We start from the raw sequence: 23,658 nt of genomic DNA, 5'->3' as shown, positions 1-23,658 counted from the left end.
ATTATGTATTAAACCTTTAGGTTAATTTACTTAGTTTTTTCCATTCACCTTGGTTATTTTAGTCATTTTATATTTACTTTTTATTTTTGTCGGTGTTTTTGAAAAACTAAAGCATACTGTTCAAAATCGGTGTCTGTTATCTTTATATTTGACTACTCATTTTAATTTATATTCGTTTGTGTTTTGATACTAATTTATATTTAACTAAATTCGAACTATTGCAGGATTTATTTTATATGGTTTTCATTTTTCTAAAGTTTAATATAAACTAATCTTGAAATAAGATTCAGAGAATCAGAGAGACAAGATTATACTCTATCTTTTCAGTAGATATTAGTCATATAATCATAGAAGTTCTTCTTAATACATCCACAAATGAGAATTTATAAGAACTAATATGTGAACAAATGAAGAAAAATTCCTTGCGATCTTTCAGTAGTTTGCTACCATAGCTAAAAGATCTTTTAGGCAAACCCTTACCCGTTGATGAATAGGTTCATATCTACTGTAAATATAGACAAGAATAACAGACAAGAATATAGATATAAATAAAACAAAAATAATCCCGTTATTAATGGTAAGTTGACTTTTGTTTTGGTTTTGTTATTTGAACTGCTCACAAATACAGTCGCTAACAGTAGAACTACATACCAGTAGCGAAATGTTTCTCCAAACATGACACACATTTCATAACACACAATTTGGGCAGTTTGCAGACCATCAGACCCATAGTTTCAGCTGATAATTGGTTTTCTATCAGAAACATTTCAGTTACTACTTGGTTTTCCATCGGAAACATTTGTCATTCCGTGTGCGCGAAGGCGGGGTCATGAAGAGTGGTTAGCTTGTTTGATTTAAGACGTCTGTCAAAAATATTTAATGGAGAGCATACGACTTTTCGCTACTGTACGTTACTTCTACTGTGCTGTCACTGAAACAAAATATACAGATGCGGCGGTTCCTACCTTCTCCTGAAGAGAAGAATACACTTAATAGTTTGAAAATATACTACATTGACTTTACTGGCTTAAAAGCCGTTACCTAGGCGTATGACTTGGAGATGGACTTGATAGATTGTGTCTTCCATTATGTTCACTTGATCACGTCGTGGTATATTCTAATGTTTGCTAATTTATTATCTTGATGGCTCAACATATTTACAGGTTCAAATCATCGACGAAACTGGACGAATTAAATTTACTGCATCCCTCTTTGAAACTCCGGTTGATGGAAGTTTTTACGACAAGTCCGTGTTGCCAGCATATTTAGCGTATTCAGCGTCTGGCATAATCGAAGAAGATCACCTTATATACGTTAACTACGGATCGTACGACGATTTTCGGTATTTAGAAGAACACTTGGAAATATCGGTGAAAGGACGACTTGTTTTGGCCCGATATGGAAAATTTTTCAGGGGTGACAAGGTAAATCTTTTTCAACCATTTCATGGAACTCGATTTGGAAAAGATTAAAAATTATTTCATAACCAATTTAATTCTCATGTTACACTGTCAGATTATTATGTGATATTATGCAAAATATCACAATACAGATTATCGTTGATAATCTAGGGTTTAGCATTCCAAAGGAACAGAATATATTTTGACTAAATTTTCAAAGAAAGCCTAATTTGACTAAATTTGAGCTTTTATTGCACACGTCGACAAAATTCTATTCTTTCCGGCACCAGAAAAAAAAAAAAAATGAAGAGTTACCATGCCTTAGAGGTTTAGTTTGTCATGAAGCTTTCTTGAGCATAGTTGTGCTATTATTTATTTCAGATATATTTGATGGCAAGAACATTTTGATTCTATTCAATACCGAGACATGGCCATATAACACTTTACTTATAATTTCAAGACACGTCATAGCATGGTATTATTATTTATAAACATAGTAGTGTACTGTAACCAGTTGCATAAAGCACTTTTCTGTTCTGAAATGTATTGGAGAGGAATGAGAGGCAGACCAAATTACACACTTGTATAATCGCCCAACAAGATGAACATGCTTTAGAATTCTTGCTTACAAACAGGGTTGCCAACAGCGGTACAATTGTACCATTTTGGTACATTTCACCTCTAAAGGAACATTCTGGTACAATCACAAATTTTTTGGTACATTTTACAAAATGTGGTACAACATGGTACAATAAGACTTGACTGGGCGTCAGGACGCAGAGAGCGGAGGGAATCGTAGTTTTTATTTTATTTTCTCTTCTAGAGTTTTAAGTTTTCCTTTACATATTTATTTAAGTGCCTGTTGTTGGCCTTTTGCTGTCAAAATGTATCGTGAAGCAGCACAGCCATCTGTACGTTAAGTACAAAATAGGTAAGCAGCTATTTGGAGGAGTGACACCAAAATGGTCTCTGCAGGGGAAAGGAGGTCTTCCATATATCTTTGAGAGAAGATATGTGATACTTTGTTCTCTTTATTGTGATATAATTTTCCGATCATCCACGTGTTGCGCGTAGTGCAAAAAAATTTTTCGTCTTGCCCATAGCACAACATGCAAAAAATAGATATGGTACAATTTTTTGATCAGTGGTACAATTTTAGGGCGTTTTACGGTACTTTTTCTTCCGAAGCGTTGACAACACTGCTTACAAGTCGTCATCCATATAGAGGAGAAATTTCCGTACATAGAAGTTTAACGCTTAGACTGTAGGCCAATGGTCTAAAATTTAACAATTTTTGTCAACTAGGTTGTACACAGCTGCCAACAAAATCTTAAGTGAATCCAGACATTTGAACATCAATATCCCTAAACACAAATTATTCTGTTTTAAATAAGATGCATCTGATGTAAAATAAAGAACGAAGTTCAAAATTACATGAACAAATATTATTACTTTGCAGTTTATGCATCATATGTATGCACTTCTGGTTCAAATAAGCTGACTCGTGATATTTCCCTATTAGTGTAGAATTTTGTAAAACTTACTGAAAACTGAGGTTGCTCAAGTTTTTCTTATATCTAAATGCTGCATTAGGACTTACTCCCAATCCTATTTTGCTGCGTTGGTTTAATGTTTTTACAAGTTAGTAACTAACACACTAACGTCTTTATGAAAAAATTACACTAATGAAACAAAACAAGATTAGGAATAGAAAATTCTTTAAGTAGCTTGTAGATTTAAAGACCTAAGCAAGTTCAGTTTTCAGTAAAGAATTAGTTTGACAGTTATCTACAAGTAAAGGGACATTTCACAAGTTAGTTTATTTGAACCAGTATTACTGATATATGTTGCGTAAACTGAGAAACAATATTTTTTGCTTGTTTTAAGTCTCATTTCACTCTTTACTTCCGCTAGAAAAACATTATTTTTCATTATTTTTTTCGTTTTTAGGTTTTAAAAATACACAGAATAAATCAAACAGTTCGTGCCCTAAAAGTCATACGATCTTAACGAAAATCACACCATCAGATTCAGCGTTTCAGAGAACCTTGCTGTAGAAGTTTCAAGCACCTATCTACAAAAATGTGGAATTAGAATCTTAATGAAAATCACACCATCGCATTCGGCGTATCAGAGAACCCTATAGCAAAAATTTCAAGCTCCTACCTACATAAATGTGGAATTTCGTTTTTTTTTTGCCAGAAGACAGATCACGGGTGCGTGTTTATTTGTTTTTTTGTTGTTGTTTTTCCCAGGGATCATCGTATCGACCAAGTGGTCCTAGAATGTCGCAAGAGGGCTCATTCTAACGGAAATGAATAGTTCTAGGGCCCTTCTTAAGTGACCAAAAAAATTGGAGGGCAACTAGGCCCCCTCCAACGCTCATTTTTTCCCAAAGTCAACGGATCAAAATTATGAGATAGCCATTTTGTTCCGCATAGTCAAAAACCATAATAACTATGTCTTTGGGGATGACTTACTCCCCCACAGTCCCTGGGGGAGGGGCTGCAAGTTACAAACTTCGACCAGTGTTTACATACAGTAATGGATATTGGGGAAGTGTACAGACGTTTTCAGGGGGATTTTTTTGGTTTGAGGTGGGATTGAGGGGAGGGGGCTATGTGGGAAGATCTTTCCTCGGAGGAATAAGTCATGGGGGAAGAGAAATTCAATGAAAAGGGCGCGGGATTTTCTAGCATTACTATAAAAAAATTGAAAAAATAAACATGAAAAAGTTTTTTCAATTGAAAGTAAGGAGTAGCATTAAAACTTAAAACGAACAGAGACTATTACGCACATGAGGGGTTCTAATACTTTAGCATAAAGAGCGAGGAATTTAGGAGGAGATAGATACCTCGCTCTTTATGCTAAAGTATTTTTAGTAATTTCAACTATTTATTCTACGACCTTTCTGATTCAGGGGGCATTCTTAAATAATTGGGACAAAACATAAGATTTAGTGTAAAGAGCGAGGTATTAACGAGGGGACGACCCCCCTCATATACATAATAAAAATATAAGAATATAAAAGTTTGTTCCGTAAGTTAATTCTTAAGTTACGTATATTTTTTACTAATAAAAACGTTCGTTAAAAATTAAAAGTTCTAGTTGCCTTTTTAAATAACCGAAAAATTGGAGGGCAGCTAGGCCTCCTTCCCCACCCCTTATTTCTCAAAATCATCTGATCAAAACTAAGAGAAAGCCATTTAGCCAAAAAAAAAAATTAATATACAAATTTCATTTTAATAATTTATGTGTGGAGAGCCAAAATCAAACATGCATTAATTCAAAAACGTTCGGAAATTAAATAAAAAAACTAGTTTTTTTAACTGAAAGTAAGGAGCGACATTTAAACTTAAAACGAACAGAAATTACTCCATATATGAAATGGGTTGTCCCCTCCGCAATCCCTCGCTCTTTACGCTAAAGCTTGACTGTTTGCCACAATTCTACTTTTTAAAACAATTAAAAAACTTTAGCGTAAAGAGCGAGGGATTGCGGAGGGGACAACCCATTTCATATACGGAGTAATTTCTGTTCGTTTTAAGTTTTAATGGCGCTCCTTACTCTCAGTTAAAAAAACTAGTTTTTTTTTGTTTAATCATACAAAAAGATCTTTGTCCGAACTTAGACAAAGAGACTAAATATGTCAACATGAGTTCTTTTTCCAAAGAGAGGGCACTAATTATATGTTTTACTTCGCACCTCTTTTAGATTTTCCTTTAAAAAATCTACTATGTTGTCACAAAGAGTCCACGGGGTATATCATGCAAGGGATCTTTGAAGAGTTGCAGAAAAAATTCAATTATCTATGAAATATTGTTCTATAAGAAATTTATGGAGATTTCAGAAACCTGAAGAACATTTAAAGATGACCGAGTTGTAGCTATTATAATATACAGAACTAAGATTATTTAAAGTATAAACATTATTCTGCATCAGTCAATTTATAATAAATATCAACCATTTTTTAAAATTTATTTATAACGCAAGGTTTTACTATTAGAATCAGTTCTTGACGATATTTTAGGGAACTAGGTAACGGAATCACTCAAATATGACATCGTACCCCAGAGAATCAACTTTTCAAACTATACTTGAGTTGCATCACCTTGTGTGGGAACTACAACTACTACTACTAACAAATCAATGCAGACACAGGCCGCCTGAGGCCAACATGGCTACCATGCTCCTCCTCCACCCCAATCGATTCAACTACTCCCACTTTACACCCTCCCCCAAGAAGTTCCAGTTTTCCTTAAATATTTCGTCCCTACCTCATCCAACCTGTTTCGAGGACGACCTGTTTTGTGCTTGGCCCTAGATTCTTTGTCCGCAGAACGTGTCCTAACCATCTCGACCTTCCTCCCACTGTAGCCCTAAAAAGCGGGATTTGAACCACATTTTTCGTACATCTTACCTTTTTGGAATGCGGCCAGTCAGACGGGTAACTAATACGATTCGTAGGCAATTTCTCTGGAAAACATCTAACAAATATCCCTCCGTCTTTCAGAGGACCCACGATAAAGAACTATACTTGATCACTGTAAGCACCCGTAGCGTCAAATATTCTAATCTTGGTTCGCAGAAATATCTTCCTATTCTTCCAAAGTTTTTTCAGGGCCTTTGGCTGGGCCTTGGCTATTTTACTTCTAACGTCTTAACTGCACCCACCGTCTTTTCTAATAATACTACTTAGGTAAGTGAAGCTATCCACTGTATCAATGTTCTTGTTCACTACCCCGCATGACCTATTCACCTTCACTGGTTCTCAATCTTAGCGACTTAGTCTTCTTAACATTAATTTTCGAACCTATTCTTGCACCGAGGACTGGTAAAAACCTTCAAAAATTAATTCGTTTTGCAAAAATTTCCTCTAGGACGTTCAAATCATCAGAATAATCAGAGTCTAAGACAGTTTTATTTCCCAATTCGATTCCGCGCTCTTCCATAACATGTGCTCCTTAAGACAAAGTTCATCAAAATGATCAACAAAAATAGGGATAGAACACATCACTGCTGAACTCCTAATTCTATACAAAACCAGCAACTAGTCTCATTGCCTATCTTAACTGCAGCAATGTAATTCTCGTACATAGCACTAATGTTTTTGTCTAGCAAGCCATACAAGGATAGAACCTTCGCTAAAGCTCTTCTATCGGCTGGATCAATTTGGTGGATGCATCCTCTCACCTTCCTAAAACTACACTGTCCTTCTATTCAAACTTTATCTACAACATCTCTAAGTCTAAAACGTATCATCAAGCCAAGTAATTTGCTTCGAACAGAAACCAAGCTAATGGTTCTGATCACTACATTCACAATCATAACCTTTTTTATAAAGGGGTTTAATTATCTAATTAATTAAAGATAAATTAACTAATTTATCTGTAACTTCACAACCACCATATTTAAAATACTCATTTACCAAACTACCAGCACACAGGGCCTTATTATTTCCTCACTCTTTAGTACTGTCTCACAAAACAAATCTTCCTTCACCAAAGTGTCAAAAACTTTTTCGTCCTTTTCTATATCTTGTACTGTAATTCTATCAAAGGTTTAGAACGTTCTCAATAAGTTCTGTCATCTCTCTTTAACTCTTTCTTTATCACTAGTTGTGGCCCGGTTCCAATATTTGAGTGGAACAAGTCAAGATCAACTGTTCTTTCTCAATTTATTAACATGCCAGTACAATAGTTTACTATTATGCCGTCTGAATGCGCCTTCCAGATCTTCCGCAATTTTATTTTATGTGAAGATGGAGTTTTTATCAACATTTTAATTTTTTAATTTTAACTTCTGTTACTTAAATAAGGCATTAGATATGGTGACCCCATTTTAAAAGAGCCCCTCTCAAGATTCTAAGACCATTGGTTCGGTACGGTCATCCTTGGAAAAGAAAACATCAGTGTTTCCCATGCGAAGAAGTGATTTTTTATTGCTCAAGATGAGGCAGCGTTATACCCTTTCAGGAGTTTTCTAACATTGTGATTCCAATGGTTCAGTTTTTATTTCGATCCGGCACCGTTTTCGAAGCTTTTCAGGCTCATTTCCAAAATTCCCATAGATTTATTTCCGCAATAAACTTTAACTATTAAGATTAAATCGAAAAGACAGTTACTATTCCTGAATCAGTTTCAAATGGTGATTCTTCTTAACTTGACGGTTTTTTATACACCTTTTTGAAATTCCGGTTACTATGGGTTGCGGTTTCCTCTTCTCAGTTTGACTTGAATATTGCTTTTAATTTCATTTGGTATTCGATTTCATATATTCATTCACAGTAATTTCCGTTCGTTTAAACTTTGGCTTATCATATACCATATGATAAGCCAGGGTACAGAACTCTAGCTTATTTTAGTAATTTAAGTTTCAGAATAGTTTTCTAATTTCTTACCAAAAAATTATTTAGGAAAACAGATTTCCTTTTACTTAATCTGTAAAAAAAACGATAACTTTCCAAGAAAACGTTTGGTTTTTAGACGTCATTACTTTCCTGCTTTGAACATATTTTGTTAATATAATCAACTGTATCGACTAAAACACAATTTGAGCTAAGTTCGGGCTCAATAGCTACCTTTTATATGTTCTCAAGTGACGAAACAGCAAGATACTCAAGTCGAGAGAAACTTACTCAAATTACATCTCCATAGGCTAAGGTCCTCTCCACACGCAGTTTTCCAGCAAAATTATGTGTTGCAGCGAAATATTACCAGTGTTTGGTTTTTAAAATGTCAACGAAAGGCAAATAACACAAAATTTTAATCACAAGACATAACTGTTAATGTCATTTAGACACCATTATAAACTCTCAAATATTTATGTTAAAGTGTATATGAGATTTTCCACATATTCTTGTTCTATTAACCAAACCCATGGTCAATCAATTTTTTTGCACACAAAAGGTGCACAATATCCCCTATTCATAATTTGGAGAAATTAAGTTTATAGCCGACAGTAGTTTATTCCAATTCAAGTCTTGCACAAAGCTTACAACAGGCACTGACATCCTGTGATTCAGAAAACAATTTTACATAAATGACAAAGAAATCGTTTCAAAAATTTGACAAGTTTGGAATCATCTATCAGAAGCGTATCTAAGCCGGTTTTTTTTTTTTTTAGCAATAATTGCGTTAAAGCCCTGTTTCTTAAAACTTCAGCGTATAATTTCGATGTAAACCTTAAATTAGGTATCCTTTTCTCAGACCACACTGTCTTTCTATGACAAACAAAACAAGAGCTTAGAGCTCATATGACACTTGTGACGAGGTCGGAAGAGCCAAGAGCTCATGAGGCATGAGCTCTAGCAGAATTCTAAGAATCAATAAACTGATTTAAAAAGAAAATCAGAGGCTTAATGCCGGTCGGGATTCAAAATAAGAGCTCTGAGATACAAGGTCCTTCTACATATCAAAGTTCATTAAGATCCGATCACCCACTCGTAAGTTACAAATACCTCATTTTTTCTGATTTTTCCTCTCCTTTCAGCCCCCCAGATGGTCGAATCGGGAAAACAACTTTATCAAGTCAATTTATGCAGGTCCCTGACACGCCTACCAATTTTTATCGTCCTAGCACACCCAGAAACACCAAACTCGCCAAAGCACTGGACCCCCCTAACTCCCCCAAAGAGAGCGGATCCAGTCCGGTTACGTCAATAACGTATCTACGATAATTGCTCATTCTACCCACCAAATTTAATTCAAATTTCTTCACTCTAAGCGTTTTCCAAGATTTCTAGTTTCTCCCTCCAACTCCCCCCAATGTCACCAGATCTGGTCGATAGTTAAAATGAGAGCTCTGAGACATGAGTTCCTTCTAATGATCTGGTCACCCCATCTTAAGTTAAAAATACCTCAATTTTTCTAATTTTTCCGAATTAACAACCCCCACTCCCCCAAAGAGAGTGGATTTGTTCCAATTATGTCAATCACGTATCTGGAATTTATACTAAATCTTCCCATCAAGTTTCATCTTGATCTCTCCACTCTAAGCGTTTTCAAAGATTTCCAGTTTCCAAGATTTCTGTTTCCCCCCTCCAACCACCTATGTCCGGAGGAGCATCTGAGACATAAGATCTTTCTATATATCAAGTTTCATTAAGATTCGGTTACCCATTCGTAAGATAAAGATACCTCAATTTTCACGTCCCCCCATCGAACTCCCCCCAATGTCACTGGATCTGGTCATGATTTAAAATAAGAGCTCTGAAGCACAAGATCCTTCTAAATATTGAATTACATTAAGATCTGATAACCCGTTCGTAAGTTACAAATACCTCACTTTTTCTAACTTTTCCGAACACCCCCCCCCCCAACTCCCGGAAAGAAAGCGGATCTGGTCTGGTTTTGTCAATCACGTATCTTGGACTTGTGCTTTTTCTTCCCACTAAGTTTCATCCTGATATTTCCACTCTAAGCCTTTTCCAAGATTTCCGGTCCCCACCCCGCCATCTCCTCCCAATGACACTGGATCTGGTCGGGAATTGAAATAAGATATCTGAGTTATGAGGTCCTTCTAAATATGAAATTCCATTATGATCCGATCACTCCTACGTAAGTTAAAAATACCTCATTTTTTCTAATTATTCAGAATTAACCCTGCCCCCAACTCCCTCAATGAGAGCAGATCCGTTCCGGTTATGCCAATCACGTATCTAGGACTTGTGCTTAGTTTTTCCACCAATTTTCATCCCGATCCCTCCACTCAAAGCGTTTTCCAAGATTTTAGGTTTTCCCCTCCGACTCCCCCCCCAATGTCACGTGATCCGGTTGGGAATTAAAATAAGAGCTTCGAAACACGATATTCTTCTAAATATCAAGTTTCATTAAGATCCGATCACCCATTCATAAGTTAAAAATACCTCATTTTTTCTATTTTTTCCAAAGTAAACGTACCCCCCCCCCCGGATGGTCGAATCGGGGAAAAGAGTATTTATAATTCAATTTGGTCTGGTCCTTGATACGTCTGCCAAATTTAATCGTCCTAGCTTATCTGGAAGTGCCTAAACTAGCAAAACCGGGAGAGACAGACAGACAGACCGACCGACAGAATTTGCGATCGCTATATGTCACTTGGTTAATACCAAGTGCAAACAAAAAAAAAACGCTCACATGGGGATGGATCCATTTATTCAGACAATGAAAACCAGTACAGAAGTCTAGATATTTCGATCACATACAGCGATCATCATCAGTAGAAATACCAAAGTATTAAAATTGAAACTGACAAATTAATATTTAACAAAATAATTAACTTTTGGGCCATCAACACAATAATGAACTTCCAGTTTACTGACTAGTTTTTTTTCGGAGAGAGTTTAATGACAAACTCATTCAAAGTCTTGATGAAAATCAAAACTGAAGATGAAGTTCATTTGATGTAAATGAAGTTCATTATTTTGTTAATTATATGCACTTTATATGGAAGGGGCTGTCGTATAAACTTCAAAGGCTCATAAGATTGGAAATAAGGAGTTCTAGCACTCTTTTTAAGAGTCAAAATAGATCGGAAGTCAACTAGCCCCCGGCCCTCTTCCCCCAAATCCATCCAATAAAAATTTTGAGAGACATGTTATTGAAAATAGGCCAAACATCAAATAACAAAACTCCGAGATCGACACAACGCCTCAGAGCCCATTGACAAGTGTTTTAAGTTATACCCCGGAGCATGTAAGGTTTTATATAAGGGGCGGTCGTATAAAGTTCAGAGGTAGCTCGTTCGATTGGAAATTGTGTTACGTTTTAAAGAGTCAAAAGTGATGGGAGGAAATCTACCTCCCTCCCCCTAACCCCTCTTTTCCTTAAATGCATCCGATGAATTTGAGATAGTCATTTCCTTTGAAATAGTCCAACGATCAAAGAACAAAAACTTCGGGGTCAACAAACCCCCCAGAGCGCGGGGGAACTAAGGGTTGTAACTTGTGCTCCGGGGGTAAATAAAGTTTTATGAAAGAGGTGGTCGTATAAACTTCGGAGGAGACAAATGATTAGAAATTGAGTCTGCATATTCAATTTAAGTTTCACTCATTTTAAGATTTATTGTATTTTTGTTTGCTATGAAGGTTTATTTAATTTCTGTTCGTTTTGGGTTTCATTTATTCTTTAATAATAATTTCTGGTCTTTTTGAGTTATTGTAGGTTTCTGTTTCTTCTGATCTCAAATTTAATATGACCTTTACTTTTCTTTAGAAGACTTCTTTTTCGGAAATTTTTTTTTTTAAATTAATTTTTACTGATGACGATCGCTGTATATGTGATCACAATATATAAACTTTTTTACTTGTTTTCACTGTCTGAATAAATGGATTTATTCCCATTTGAACGTTTATTTATTCGTTAACTTTAGTGTAACTTATTATAAATTCATAACTATATTATCAATTACTCTATCAATTCTGATATAAAATTCGGTGGTCGACTGTTACGGCAGAAATGGAATACAAAATAATAAAAGGAAGCAAAAAAAAACTAACAGGAACATCTTTATAGCATGAACATGGAAAGTATTAAATTATCAGGAATAAATCGGAAATATTTGAATAAATGACATCTTTTAGGACATTTAAAAACAAACATTTCGATAAAAACTCGCTATCATGGCAAGCAAACATCAATTATTTACAAGAAATTCAATAAATATTATGAATTTAAAAATAGGAGCATCAAATATTTGAATACTTTATTCTAAGAAATTTCAAAACAAAGTGTAAATAATATCAGAACTAAGAATAGGAACACAAAATGTGAGTTGATGTCATCTGAAACGTTCTAGTCTAGGTTGAACTTTCGAACTTACATTAGCACGCCAAGTTTATTCTAGTTGAAACCAGAAACATTATAATTTGTCAAAGACCTTCGCATTAGAAGATTATTTAAAGTGGCCTTTCTTTTTCAACGCAAAAGGCTATGGGCTTGTTCATCTTTTAAATTTTAGTATTATTAAATAAAATAAAAACTTTTTAATCTGAAAGTAAAGAGCAACATTAAAACTAAAAACAAACAGAAATTATTCCGTATATGAAGGGTTGCCCCCTCCTCAATACCTTGATCTTTACGCTAAAGAAGTTAGTGCTTTTAAAAAAAGCTTCCTATTTTAATTGAACGATCCTTGTGTGTGTCCTGTGTTCACTAGCCGTTCTTTAAAAAATGGGATAAACAGTTAAACTTTAGCGTAAAGAGCAAGGTATTGAGGAGGGGGCGACCCTTCATATACAGAATAATTTCAGTTCGTTTAGAATTTCAATGTTGCTCCTTACTTTCAGTTAAAAAAAATAGTTTATATTTAATTTTTGATCGTTTTTCAAATAATGCCGGTAAATCTGGCTCACCCTCCATGAAATTTGCCCCCTCACGGGAAAAGTCATCCAGGGAAACTTCATCCAAAGTCAAATTCCCTCCAGACAGTTCCATCCTCTCTGAACCTCCTTCCCCCTCCAATCAGTACAATTCCCTGCAGACGACTCAGCCTGAAAAAATCTCCTTAGCATACTTTCATTTGAAAAAAGACTTTAATTCCTAATCCGTTCCTCAATCACTCTGGAAATGCCCCATTCCATGAAAACGTTTTCCCAGAGATCAAAACACGCGGATAATAGCCCCCGGATAATTCCCCCGGAACATCTCCACACACAAAATTGAGTTGTCAAAGAGAATGTAAGACAATTGAAAAGAATTTCGTATAGGAATTCTGTCCAATACCCTCAGTGTAAAGTTTCCCCTTGAAAGTTCACCCACCGGAAATTTTCCTCTCCAAAGAAGATTCTTGTATGAAAATCCAACCGAAAAAGAAAATCCCCCCCTCGAAAAATGTCTGTATGCTTCCCATAACAAATAATATACTTAAACAATCGGCAAATTTCATAACTTACAGGTCCCAATAGACTATGGGGGGGATTATTTTACCCCTAAAGAGATAATTATTTGATCTTTCAACTACACTAAGCAAAATGGCTATCTCAAAATTTTGATCAGCTAACTTCGGGAAAAAAGGGGGCATGAGAGGAGGGCCAGTTGCACTCCAATAATCTTTTTGGTTACTTAAAAAAGATACTAGAAACTTTACTTTCCGTTCAAATACATCCTCTTCCGATCTTCTAGGACCATTATTTCGATACGGTCACCCCTGGGGAAAATAACAAATAAACACGAGTCCGTGATCTTTCCTCAGGCAAAAATAGCAAAATTTCACATTTTTGTATATAGGGGTTTGAAACTTCAGCAATAGGGTTCTCTAGTACGCTGAATCTGATGGTGTGATTTTCATTAACATTCCTTGAATTTTAGGGGTATTTCTCCCCTATTTAAGAATCAGGTAAATATTTTCAGGCTCATAACTTTTGATGGGTAACACTAAACGGGATGAATTTTATATATTTGGAATCAGCATAATAAGCTGATTCTTTTGATGCACCCACTGATATCAAAATTCGTTTCTCAGACTTTCAGTTACCATTGAGCCGAGTCGCTCCTACGGCCCAATGTTGACTTTAGATGTTTGTTTGCCTGTCATTCCACACAAATTAGCGATCCTGTGTCAAATCTAAATTCTTGGTTCAATCTGCCTAAAACCATAGGTAGGCGTGCCTTGTTTACCTCTCATTCCAGGCACTCTAACGGTCCTATGTCAATTTTAAATTCTTTGTCAACCTGCCTGAGGCTCTAGGCAGGCGTGACTTGCTAAAAGATAACAGCCAAGTATTTGTCCGATAAGAGAGGCACACTTGCTCCCGCCGTTTACCCGTACCATTTAACCAAAAACTTGGAAAACTATAGGTTCTATGACTATCCTAGCCTTAGCTCAATGAATATCTACTTTAGTTCTACTGCCCTAGGAATGACGCATGGACGGATAATAGATAGACATATCTATTAACAAATGAACTAACATCAGTTTTATAGAATCCTAACAAGAGAGGGGGGGGGGGGGGTAAATGCCAGAATTGTCTCTCACTCAATTGGACTATCTGGAAAATTTCCGTGTCTAAATCTAAAAAATCAAAAATACATGCCTTGCATTTTCACACATTTTTCTTGACTGCATTGTTCCATATTACTACTAATAGTAATAATACTAGTATTAACAACTCACCGTAGCGCCAAGCCGCTTGAAGCCAACACAGCGACACACGGTCCTCCTTCATCAAATCTATTCAATGCCTCCCTCTTTACACCCTCCCAGGAAGTTTCCATATCCCTTAAATCTTTCCTCCCACCCCAACTGCGGACGAAATGCTTTCATTTAGACAATCTGTTCCATGTTATTCCAAAGATATCAATCCAGCAAGAAAAGTGGGGATAGATCATCAGTCGTTTTAATAACAAAGGTGTCGGTAATTTATCTATACTGATAATATTGGAAAGATGAGCAAACCTACATGACCTGCTATGAAGATGGCCAGCTCAATGGCTACTGTTAGCAGAGTAACTTCCACTAGATTTTTTCAACTTGATCAAAGCTAGCCTAAAATGTGCTCGGTGACCCAATGCTGACAAAGTGAAAGTAGTATCTAGCTAGTTCGACAAACTTTTATTGAAGTTCTGTATCCTAATAACAACATAAACAAAAAGGTTTTTTAGGTTTTGAATGCGCAAAGATTCGGAGCAGTAGGCATGATCCTATACAGTGATCCTCAGGACTATGCTGGTGAAAATGGCCAAACGTCTCCGTATCCAAATTCATGGTGGTTACCTGGTGAAGGACTGCAACGAGGAACAATAATGTGGCATGATGGAGATCCTAGCACTCCAATGTATCCAGCAATAAAAGGGGCCTGTAGGATATCCCAGGAGAATATGGATCTACCAAAGATACCAGTTCATCCAATTAGCTACAACGATGCAAGAAAGGTAAGACCCTGACACATTCTTTCGACATTGGCGCAATATGATGAAACTGTGTTCACGAGTATTCATGAGGTAGAAGTAATAATGACAGTAGCGACAACAGTAGTAGTCGGGTAAGGAGTATTTTGAATAAGAGCTAAGGCAGCTCCGAGATCGAAACAGTTGTCAGAGTAACTACTGGTGGCAGACATCGGGTGATTTTGGCTTGGAGTAGAGACACCATATGACTCTTGTATTTAAAATCCTTTGATGAAAATCACAATCGGAAGCCATTTTTAAGACCTGAAGGCCCCATATTATGTTTAGTTTTAAACACTCCAGTAGCAGTTTCAGCATTACACAATTAGTGGTTTTAAAACCCTTAACTACTAGCTTTGGTTAATATTAAGCTCAGTTTTTGAAATAGGTGCTCATTGTGTTTGCTTTTATACTTCTATATTGCAAAAACAGCAAAATAATTGAAATCAATAATCTTAAAAATCCTTCGACACGAACTGTGGCCGGTACTGAAAGCTGTGGGCCAAAGCCAAGTGGGCATTTGCGAAACACATGGGCAACATTCTGTATTCTGTTTAAGACCCTTTTGCAGTTTTACTTTTGTATTTGTGACTAGTGGCTTAAAATACTACTGAGAACTGACATTGGTGGAAATCCAGGATAGTTTTTGAATTATATATCGATAGTGATTTGCCAACATATGATACAATTAGCCCCCAGTATTGTGCATACTAAATTTAGAAATCCTTTGATATGAACTGATCGGTTGATTCATAGTTGGCAAGCTCAGAAATCCTTTACATAAATTAGAAGCTACTTTCTTGACATGTATATTTCATAATGTGCTTTATAACAAAACGGTCCAATCGCAACTTGAGCATCATAATCGTAATTAGTGACTTCAAAACCAACCAGATCAGAAATCATTTATAAAACGTGTATTTTCCATGTTTAGTCGAAGGACTTCGATATAGTAAACGTTGAATCCAAACCGTGTTAAAAATCGAATGACGTCTAAGGAAAATATAAGTTAAATACTATATATATATATATATATATATATATATATATATATATATATATATATATATATATATATACTAGCTGTTGGGGTGGCGCTTCGCGCCAACCCAACACCTAGTTGGTGGGGGCGCTTCGCGCCCCCCCCCCAAGCCCCCCCGCGCGCGTAAGTCGTTACGCGCCATATTAGTTACGCGCCATTGTAGTTGTGTCCCTATGTCCCACCTGTGAATATATATATATATATATATATATATATATATATATATATATATATATATATATATATATATATATATATATATATGTTTTGAACTACGTAAAACTTGCGAATATACAACATTCTTTGCTGTCCCATTGTCTGTGCATATAAATAGATTTTCAGGTTTACCGACTCTTGAACATGCAACATATAATGGTCCATGGGAAAACAATCCGTATTCAGATCTATACCTCATGATTCTAATGATTGCCCTTGAGCTTTGTTGATGGTGATTGCTAATCGACCATTCCCTGAGTCGCCATCGTCATTTATATATCCCCCTGTGCACCCCGGCGTCCCCTTTGTAGTTATGTCCCTGTGTCCCGGTCGTCATTTATATTCCCTGTGTCCCGGTCGTCATTTGTGTCCCGGTGTTCCAGTCTGTGATTTCTCTTTGAGTGTCCCGGGCGTCATTTATATTCCTTGTGTCCCGGTGTCCCGGTCGTCATTTATATCCCCCTGTGCCCCCCGGCGTCCCCATTGTAGTTGTGTCCCTGTGTCCCGGTCGTCATTTATATTCCCTGTGTCCCGGTCGTCATTTGTATCCCGGTGTCCCGGTCTGTATATACATTCGTTTTTTAGTTTTGTTTTTCTCCTTTATTTTTTTCCTTTTTTCTTTTTTTTCTTTTTTAGTTTATTTAGATTTTTAGATTTTTTAGTTTTTTTATTAGTTTTTAGTTATTTTGTAGTTTTTACCATTTTTTTAGTTTTCTTAGTTTTTTTTTTTACTTATGTCCTGGTCGTCATTTATACTCCCTGTGTCCCGGTCGTCATTTGTGTCTCGGTGCTTTGTTGATTGCTAATTTATATTATATTTATATTTATATTTTTTATATTTATTAATATTTTTTTAGTTTTCTTTTTCTCTTATTTTTTAGTTTTTTCCTTTTTTTTAGTTTTTTCTTTTTTAGTTTTTTTTTGTTTTTTACCTTTTTTAGTTTTTTTTAGTTTTTTTAGTTTTTTTAGTTTTTTAGTTTTTTTATTAGTTTTTAGTTTTTTTTTTAGTTTTTGCCTTTTTTTAGTTTTTTCAGTTTTTTTTAGTTTTTAGTTTTTTACCTTTTTTTAGTTTTTTTTTAGTTTTTTAGCTTTTTTAGTTTTTTTTCTTTTTAGTTTTTTTTGTAGTTTTTACCTTTTTTAGTTTTTTTTCTTCTTTTGTATTAGTGTGAAATAATTCAGACGTCATATGCGGACAAACACGACGTCACTCGACAGACAGACAGACAGACATAACCCACAAACAACTTATTTTTATATATATTTATTCATATTTTTTTAGTTTTCTTTTTCTCTTTTATTTTTCAGTTTTTTCCTTTTTCTTAGTTTTTTTCTTTTTAGTTTTTAGTTTTTTTTAGTTTTTTACCTTTTTTTAGTTTTTTTTAGTTTTTTTAGTTTTTTAGCTTTTTTAGTTTTTTTATTAGTTTTTATTTTTTTTTAGTTTTTGCCTTTTTTTATTTTTTTCAGTTTTTTTTAGTTATTAGATTTTTACCTTTTTTTAGTTTTTTTAGTTTTTTAGCTTTTTTAGTTTTTTTTTCTTTTTAGTTTTTTTTTGTAGTTTTTACCTTTTTTAGTTTTTTTCTTCTTTTGTATTAGTGTGAAATAATTCAGACGTCATATGCGGACAAACATGACGTCACCTGAACCACAGATCCACACACAGACAACTTATTTTTATATATATAGATATATATATATATATATGCTATATATACTATATATATATATATATATATATATATATATATATATATATATATATATATATATATATATATATATATATATATATATATACTAGCTGTTGGGGTGGCGCGAAGCGCCACCCCAACACCTAGTTGGCGCTTCGCACCCCCCCAAGCCCCCCCGCGCGCGTAAGTCGTTACGCGCCATATTAGTTACGCGCCATTTTAGTTGTGTCCCTGTGTCCCACCTGTGAATAGAGATAGATATAAATATATGTTTTTAACTACGTAAAACATGCGAATATACAACATTCTTCGCTGTCCCATTGTCTGTGCATATAAATAGATTGTCAGGTATACTGACTCTTGAACATGCAACATATAATTGTCCACGGGAAAAACAATCCGTATTCAGATCTATACCTCATTATTCTAATGATGTGTCCCTGTGTCCCGGTCGTCATTTATATTCCCTGTGTCCCGGTCGTCATTTGTGTCCCGGTGTCCCAGTTTGTAATTTCTCTTTGAGTGTCCCGGTCGTCATTTATATTCCCTGTGTCCCGGTGTCCCGGTCGTCATTTGTGTCCCGGTCTGTAATTTCTATTCGAACAATCCCTGTGTCCCGGTCGTCATTTATATATCCCGCCTGTGCCCCCGGCGTCCCCGTTGTAGTTGTGTCCCTGTGTCCCGGTCGTCATTTATATTCCCTGTGTCCCGGTCGTGATTTGTGTCCAGGTGTCCCAGTCTGTAATTTCTCTTTGAGGTTCCCGGTCGTCACTTATATTCCATCTGTCTCGGTCGTCATTTGTGTCCCGGTCTGTAATTTCTCTTTCAGTGTTTTTTCTTTTTAGTTTTTTTTTAGTTTTTTACCTTTTTTATTTTTTCATTTTTCTTTTTCTTCTTTATTTTTCAGCGTCACTATGAAGTACATATCGACCAACCTTTGTTTTTTTAACTTAAATCTGGTAGGCATTGATGACCTTATCCAAGTCAAAATCCCAAACCCAATCTTCATCGCTATCATTTTCAGTTTTGATATATTTTGACTCTCGCTGTCCAGGTGGATTTTCATCTAACTGCGCGGTTTTGCGTTCTTTAGCCGCAAGCCTGTTTTCTTGCTGTTCTTGTGATTCCTCGAAACGCTTTCTTTTCTTACTTTCTCTATCAGCAGCAAGTTTTTTGGCATAGACTCTTTGAGCAGCTTCCCCGGCTGTTGCCATTGTAGGTTCTTCAGTCATTTTACAATTAAACACTTTTCCGTGAACGCATGTCTTAAATACCGTTAATGACGTCACTGTCAAAGCAAAAATGACGACAACTAATTTCATGACGTCAGTCAACACAGAAACATGACGTCACCTGATCCACAGACAGACAGACAGACAACTTATTTTTATATATATAGATAATATATATATATATATATATATATATATATATATATATATATATATATATATATATATATATATATATTGAACATGCACTCTTGAACATGCAACATATAATTGTCCATGGGAAAAACAATCCGTATTCAGATCTATACCTCATTATTCTAATGATTGCCCTTGAGTTTTGTTGATGGTGATTGCTAATCAAACATTCCCTGTGTCCCCATCGTCATTTATATATCCCCCTGTGCCCCCCGGCGTCCCCGTTGTAGTTGTGTCCCTGTGTCCCAGTCGTCATTTATAGTCGACAAACATGACGTCAGTCGACACACAAACATGACGTCAGTCAACACACACGTCCCAGTCGTCATTTGTGTCCCGGTGTCCCAGTCTGTAATTTCTCTTTGAGTGTCCCGGTCGTCATTTATATTCCCTTTTTTATTTTTATATTTTTTTTTTAGTTTTATTTTTCTCCTTTATTTTTCAGTTTTTTTCCTTTTTTTAGTTTTTTTTCTTTTTCAGTTTTTAGTTTTTTTTTTCTTTTTAGTTTTTTGCCGTTTTTACCCTTTTTTAGTTTTTTTAGTTTTTTTCTTTTTTAGTTTTTAGATTTTTACACTTTTTTTTAGTTTTTATTTTGTTTTTTACCTTTTTTAGTTTCTTTAGTAGTTTTTACCTGTTTTTTAGTTTTTTTCAGTTTTTTTTCTTCTTCTTTTGTATTAATGCTAAAGCCAAAGTTCGAACCTGGAACCTCTCGGACCTAGGACCTGGAAAATAACGCTTTACCAACTCAGCTACTTCGGCTTGAATACATTTACCTTTTTTAGTTTTTTTATTTTTATTTTTTTCGTTTTCTTTTTCTCCTTTATTTGTGAGCAGTTCTTCCACCAGGCAGCAATGTTGCGGCTATTCCGGACGACGCAATTGCCAACGCTATATCATTTTTTGATCGAATTGATGCCAGAATCAGTTTTATCACAAACGTTTTACCAGTACCTCCTGGCGCATCCAAAAAGAAAATTTCTCCAACGTTGTTATCGACACAATGTATTATCGTATCATACATGTCTTTTTGTTCCGACGTTAACTTGGAAATGTTATTTTGTACATACGACAATAGATCACTCGTACTGTAACTTTGTTCACGATCCAATTCTACACATGTCGAAACGGCAGCGATACGGTTAGGTGAAGGCATTCCCAAATCCTGAAGAGGTTTGTTTGCCATACGTACGCACAAATCTTCTATAATAACTAAAGTGTAGTTATAAATTTCTGATGTAAAATCAAAAGTCATATCTGACGTCTCTAACTGTTTTCGATGGAGTATATCTTCGGACATTTTTGACTTATATTTTTCCCATAACTCTGTAGGAGCTGATGGAGAGCAAGTTCTGAGTATGATGCCAAACAATACACGAATTTGACTTGGAGTTGACGTTTCGCACGCGTCATTGATGCAGTTATCCCAGTGTTGGTCATTCTCCAATAAATTCAGACCTTGGCATGCACTACGGTAAGCGTCATGTATAGTACCGTTTACAGTTCTCAAATACTCAAAGGATGTCGGACCGGGTAGATTCACCAAAAGCAGGCGTAGAAAGAAGCATTCATGTTGATTGGGGTTAACGGTGTAGAGTCTTCCTATCGTGGTATCTTTGAAGATGGTAGGTTGGCCGTCGACTGACTTAACCTGTTTTCGACGTTCAAATACTTTATTTTTAGTATTCCACGTGTAATATGAAGGCACTTCAGCATACAGCAGTTTTTTTGCAAAAGAATCATTTTTGCAAAGCGAAAAGAAACCGGTTAACTTTGTATCCGGTGGATTCAGGGCTATTTGTTGCACGTTGGTTTCCGAGAAATAAACACGTTGACCATTCTGTAAATGTACCGCTAAATGAACAACAGCTGGACTACGTTCATGTATCGGAAATGAAAGAATTCGCCAAACAGCTTCATTACTGTTTAGGTAGTGCTCTGGTAGTTCCTCGGCACGCTTTCTGTTCTTTCTTTCTCTTTCAGCCTCAAGCCTGTTTCCTTGCTGTTCTTTTGATTCATCGGCACGCTTTCTTTTCTTACTTTCTCTATCAGCAGTAAGTTTTTTGGCATAGATTCTTTGAGCATGTTCCTCGGCTTTTGCCATTGTAAGTTCATCAGTCATTTTACAGTTAAACATTAATAGATTTCTACGTGAACGCATGTCTTAAATATCTTTAATGACGTCACCGTCATAACAAAAATGACGACAACTAACTTCATGACGTCAGTCAACACACAAACATGACGTCACCTGGCAGACAGACCCACAAATCCACAGACAACTTATTTTTATATATATGTAGAAGATTGATAGAAGATATATCTTCTATATACAAAAATAAGTTGTTTGTCTGTGGGTCTGTCGAGTGACGTCATGTCATCATGTCGTCATGAAGTTAGTTGTCGTCATGTTTGTTATGACGATGACGTCATTAAAAGTATTTAAGAAAATCATTCAAAGACAAATTTTTAATTGTAAGAAGATCGTGGACGGAAAAATGTTTAATTGTAAAATGACTGAAGAACCTACAATGGCAACAGCCGAGGAAGCTGCTCAAAGAGTCTATGCCAAAAAACTTGCGGCTGATAGAGAAAGTAAGAAAAGAAAGCGTGCCGAGGAATCACAAGAACAGCAAGAAAACAGGCTTGCGGCAAAAGAACGCAAAACCGCGCAGTTAGATGAAAATCCACCTGGACATCGAGAGACAAAACATATCAAAACTGAAAATGATAGCGATGATGATTGGGTTTGGGATTTTGACTTGGATAAGGTCATCAATGCCTACCAGATTTTAGTTAAAAAACAAAGGTTCGGCGATATGTATTTCATAGTGACGTTGAAAAATAAAGAAGAAAAAGAAAACGGGAAAAAGAAAAAAGTTAAAAAACTAAAAAAAAAACTAAAAAGAAAAAACACTCAAAGAGAAATTACAGACCGGGACACAAATGACGACCGGGACAGAGGGAATATAAATGACGACCGGGACCCTCAAAGAGAAATTACAGACTGGGATACCGGGACACAAATGACGACCAGGACACAGGGAATATAAATGAGGACCAGGACACAGGTATTTAAGGATATCGTTCAAAGACAAATTTTTAATTGTAAGAAGATCGTTGAAAGAGAAATTTCTAATTGTAAAATGACTGAAGAACCTACAATGGCAACACCCGAGGAAGCTGCTCAAAACGAATGTATTCAAGCCGAAATAGTTGAGATGGTAAAGCGTTATGCTTCAGGTTCTAGGTCCGAGAGGCTCCCGGTTTGAACCTTGGCTTTAGCATTAATACAAAAGAAGAAAAAAACTAAAAAAGGTAAAAACTACAAAAAAAAAATAAAAAGAAAATACTAAAAAATAAAAAAACTAAAAAAAAGGTAAAAAACTAAAAAAGAAAACAAAATAAAAAAAAACTAAAAAAGGTAAAAACTACAAAAAAAAAATAAAAAGAAAAAAAAATAAAAACTAATAAAAAAACTAAAAACTGAAAAAGAAAAAAAACTAAAAACAGGAAACAAATGAAAAATAAAGGAGAAAAAGAAAACTAAAAGCCGGGACACAGGGAATATAAATGACGACCGGGACACTCAAAGATAAATTACAGACCGGGACACCGGGACACAAATGACGACCGGGACACAAGGAATATAAATGACGAACGAGACGCTCAAAGAGAAATTATAGACTGGGACACTGGGACCAAATGACGACCGGGATACTGGGAATATAAATGACGACCGTGACACAGGGAATATAAATGACGACCGGGACACAGGGAATGTTCGATTAGCAATCACCATCAACAAAGCTCAAGGGCAATCATTAGAATAATGAGGTATAGATCTGAATACGGATTGTTTTTCCCATGGACAATTTTATGTTGTATGTTCAAGAGTCGGTAAACCTGACAATCTATTTATATGCACAGACAATGGGACATCGAAGAATGTTGTATTTTCGCAAGTTTTACGTAGTTAAAAACATATACATATATATACATATATGTATATATTATATATTA

At 35.5% G+C, this 23,658-nt stretch overlaps 2 protein-coding genes across 5 annotated transcripts in view; one reads left to right on the top strand and one right to left on the bottom strand.

The window, feature by feature from the left end:
• Window positions 1-23,658, bottom strand: part of LOC136027188 (tRNA N6-adenosine threonylcarbamoyltransferase, mitochondrial-like) — a 373,253-nt gene that overhangs the window by 41,095 nt on the left and 308,500 nt on the right. The window contains exon 1 of one of the 3 annotated variants that reach the window (XM_065704199.1): window positions 6,829-6,996. The exons of the other annotated variants lie outside the window; for them this stretch is intronic. The gene's annotated coding sequence lies outside the window, so the exon portion shown is untranslated. Of the gene's footprint in view, window positions 1-6,828; window positions 6,997-23,658 lie in introns of those variants that run through there. 3 annotated transcript variants of the gene reach the window in all.
• LOC136027184 (N-acetylated-alpha-linked acidic dipeptidase 2-like) overlaps window positions 1-23,658 on the top strand; it is a 53,318-nt gene that overhangs the window by 12,788 nt on the left and 16,872 nt on the right. For both annotated transcript variants that reach the window (XM_065704192.1, XM_065704191.1), the window contains exons 2-3: window positions 1,164-1,424; window positions 14,981-15,250. In XM_065704192.1, coding sequence (XP_065560264.1) covers window positions 1,164-1,424; window positions 14,981-15,250 — 531 coding nt within the window. The remainder of the gene's footprint in view (window positions 1-1,163; window positions 1,425-14,980; window positions 15,251-23,658) is intronic.

Source organism: Artemia franciscana, chromosome 5 (assembly GCF_032884065.1).
Source record: "Artemia franciscana chromosome 5, ASM3288406v1, whole genome shotgun sequence".
Lineage (NCBI taxonomy): Eukaryota > Metazoa > Arthropoda > Branchiopoda > Anostraca > Artemiidae > Artemia > Artemia franciscana.
This window is presented reverse-complemented; position numbering and strand designations above follow the sequence as displayed.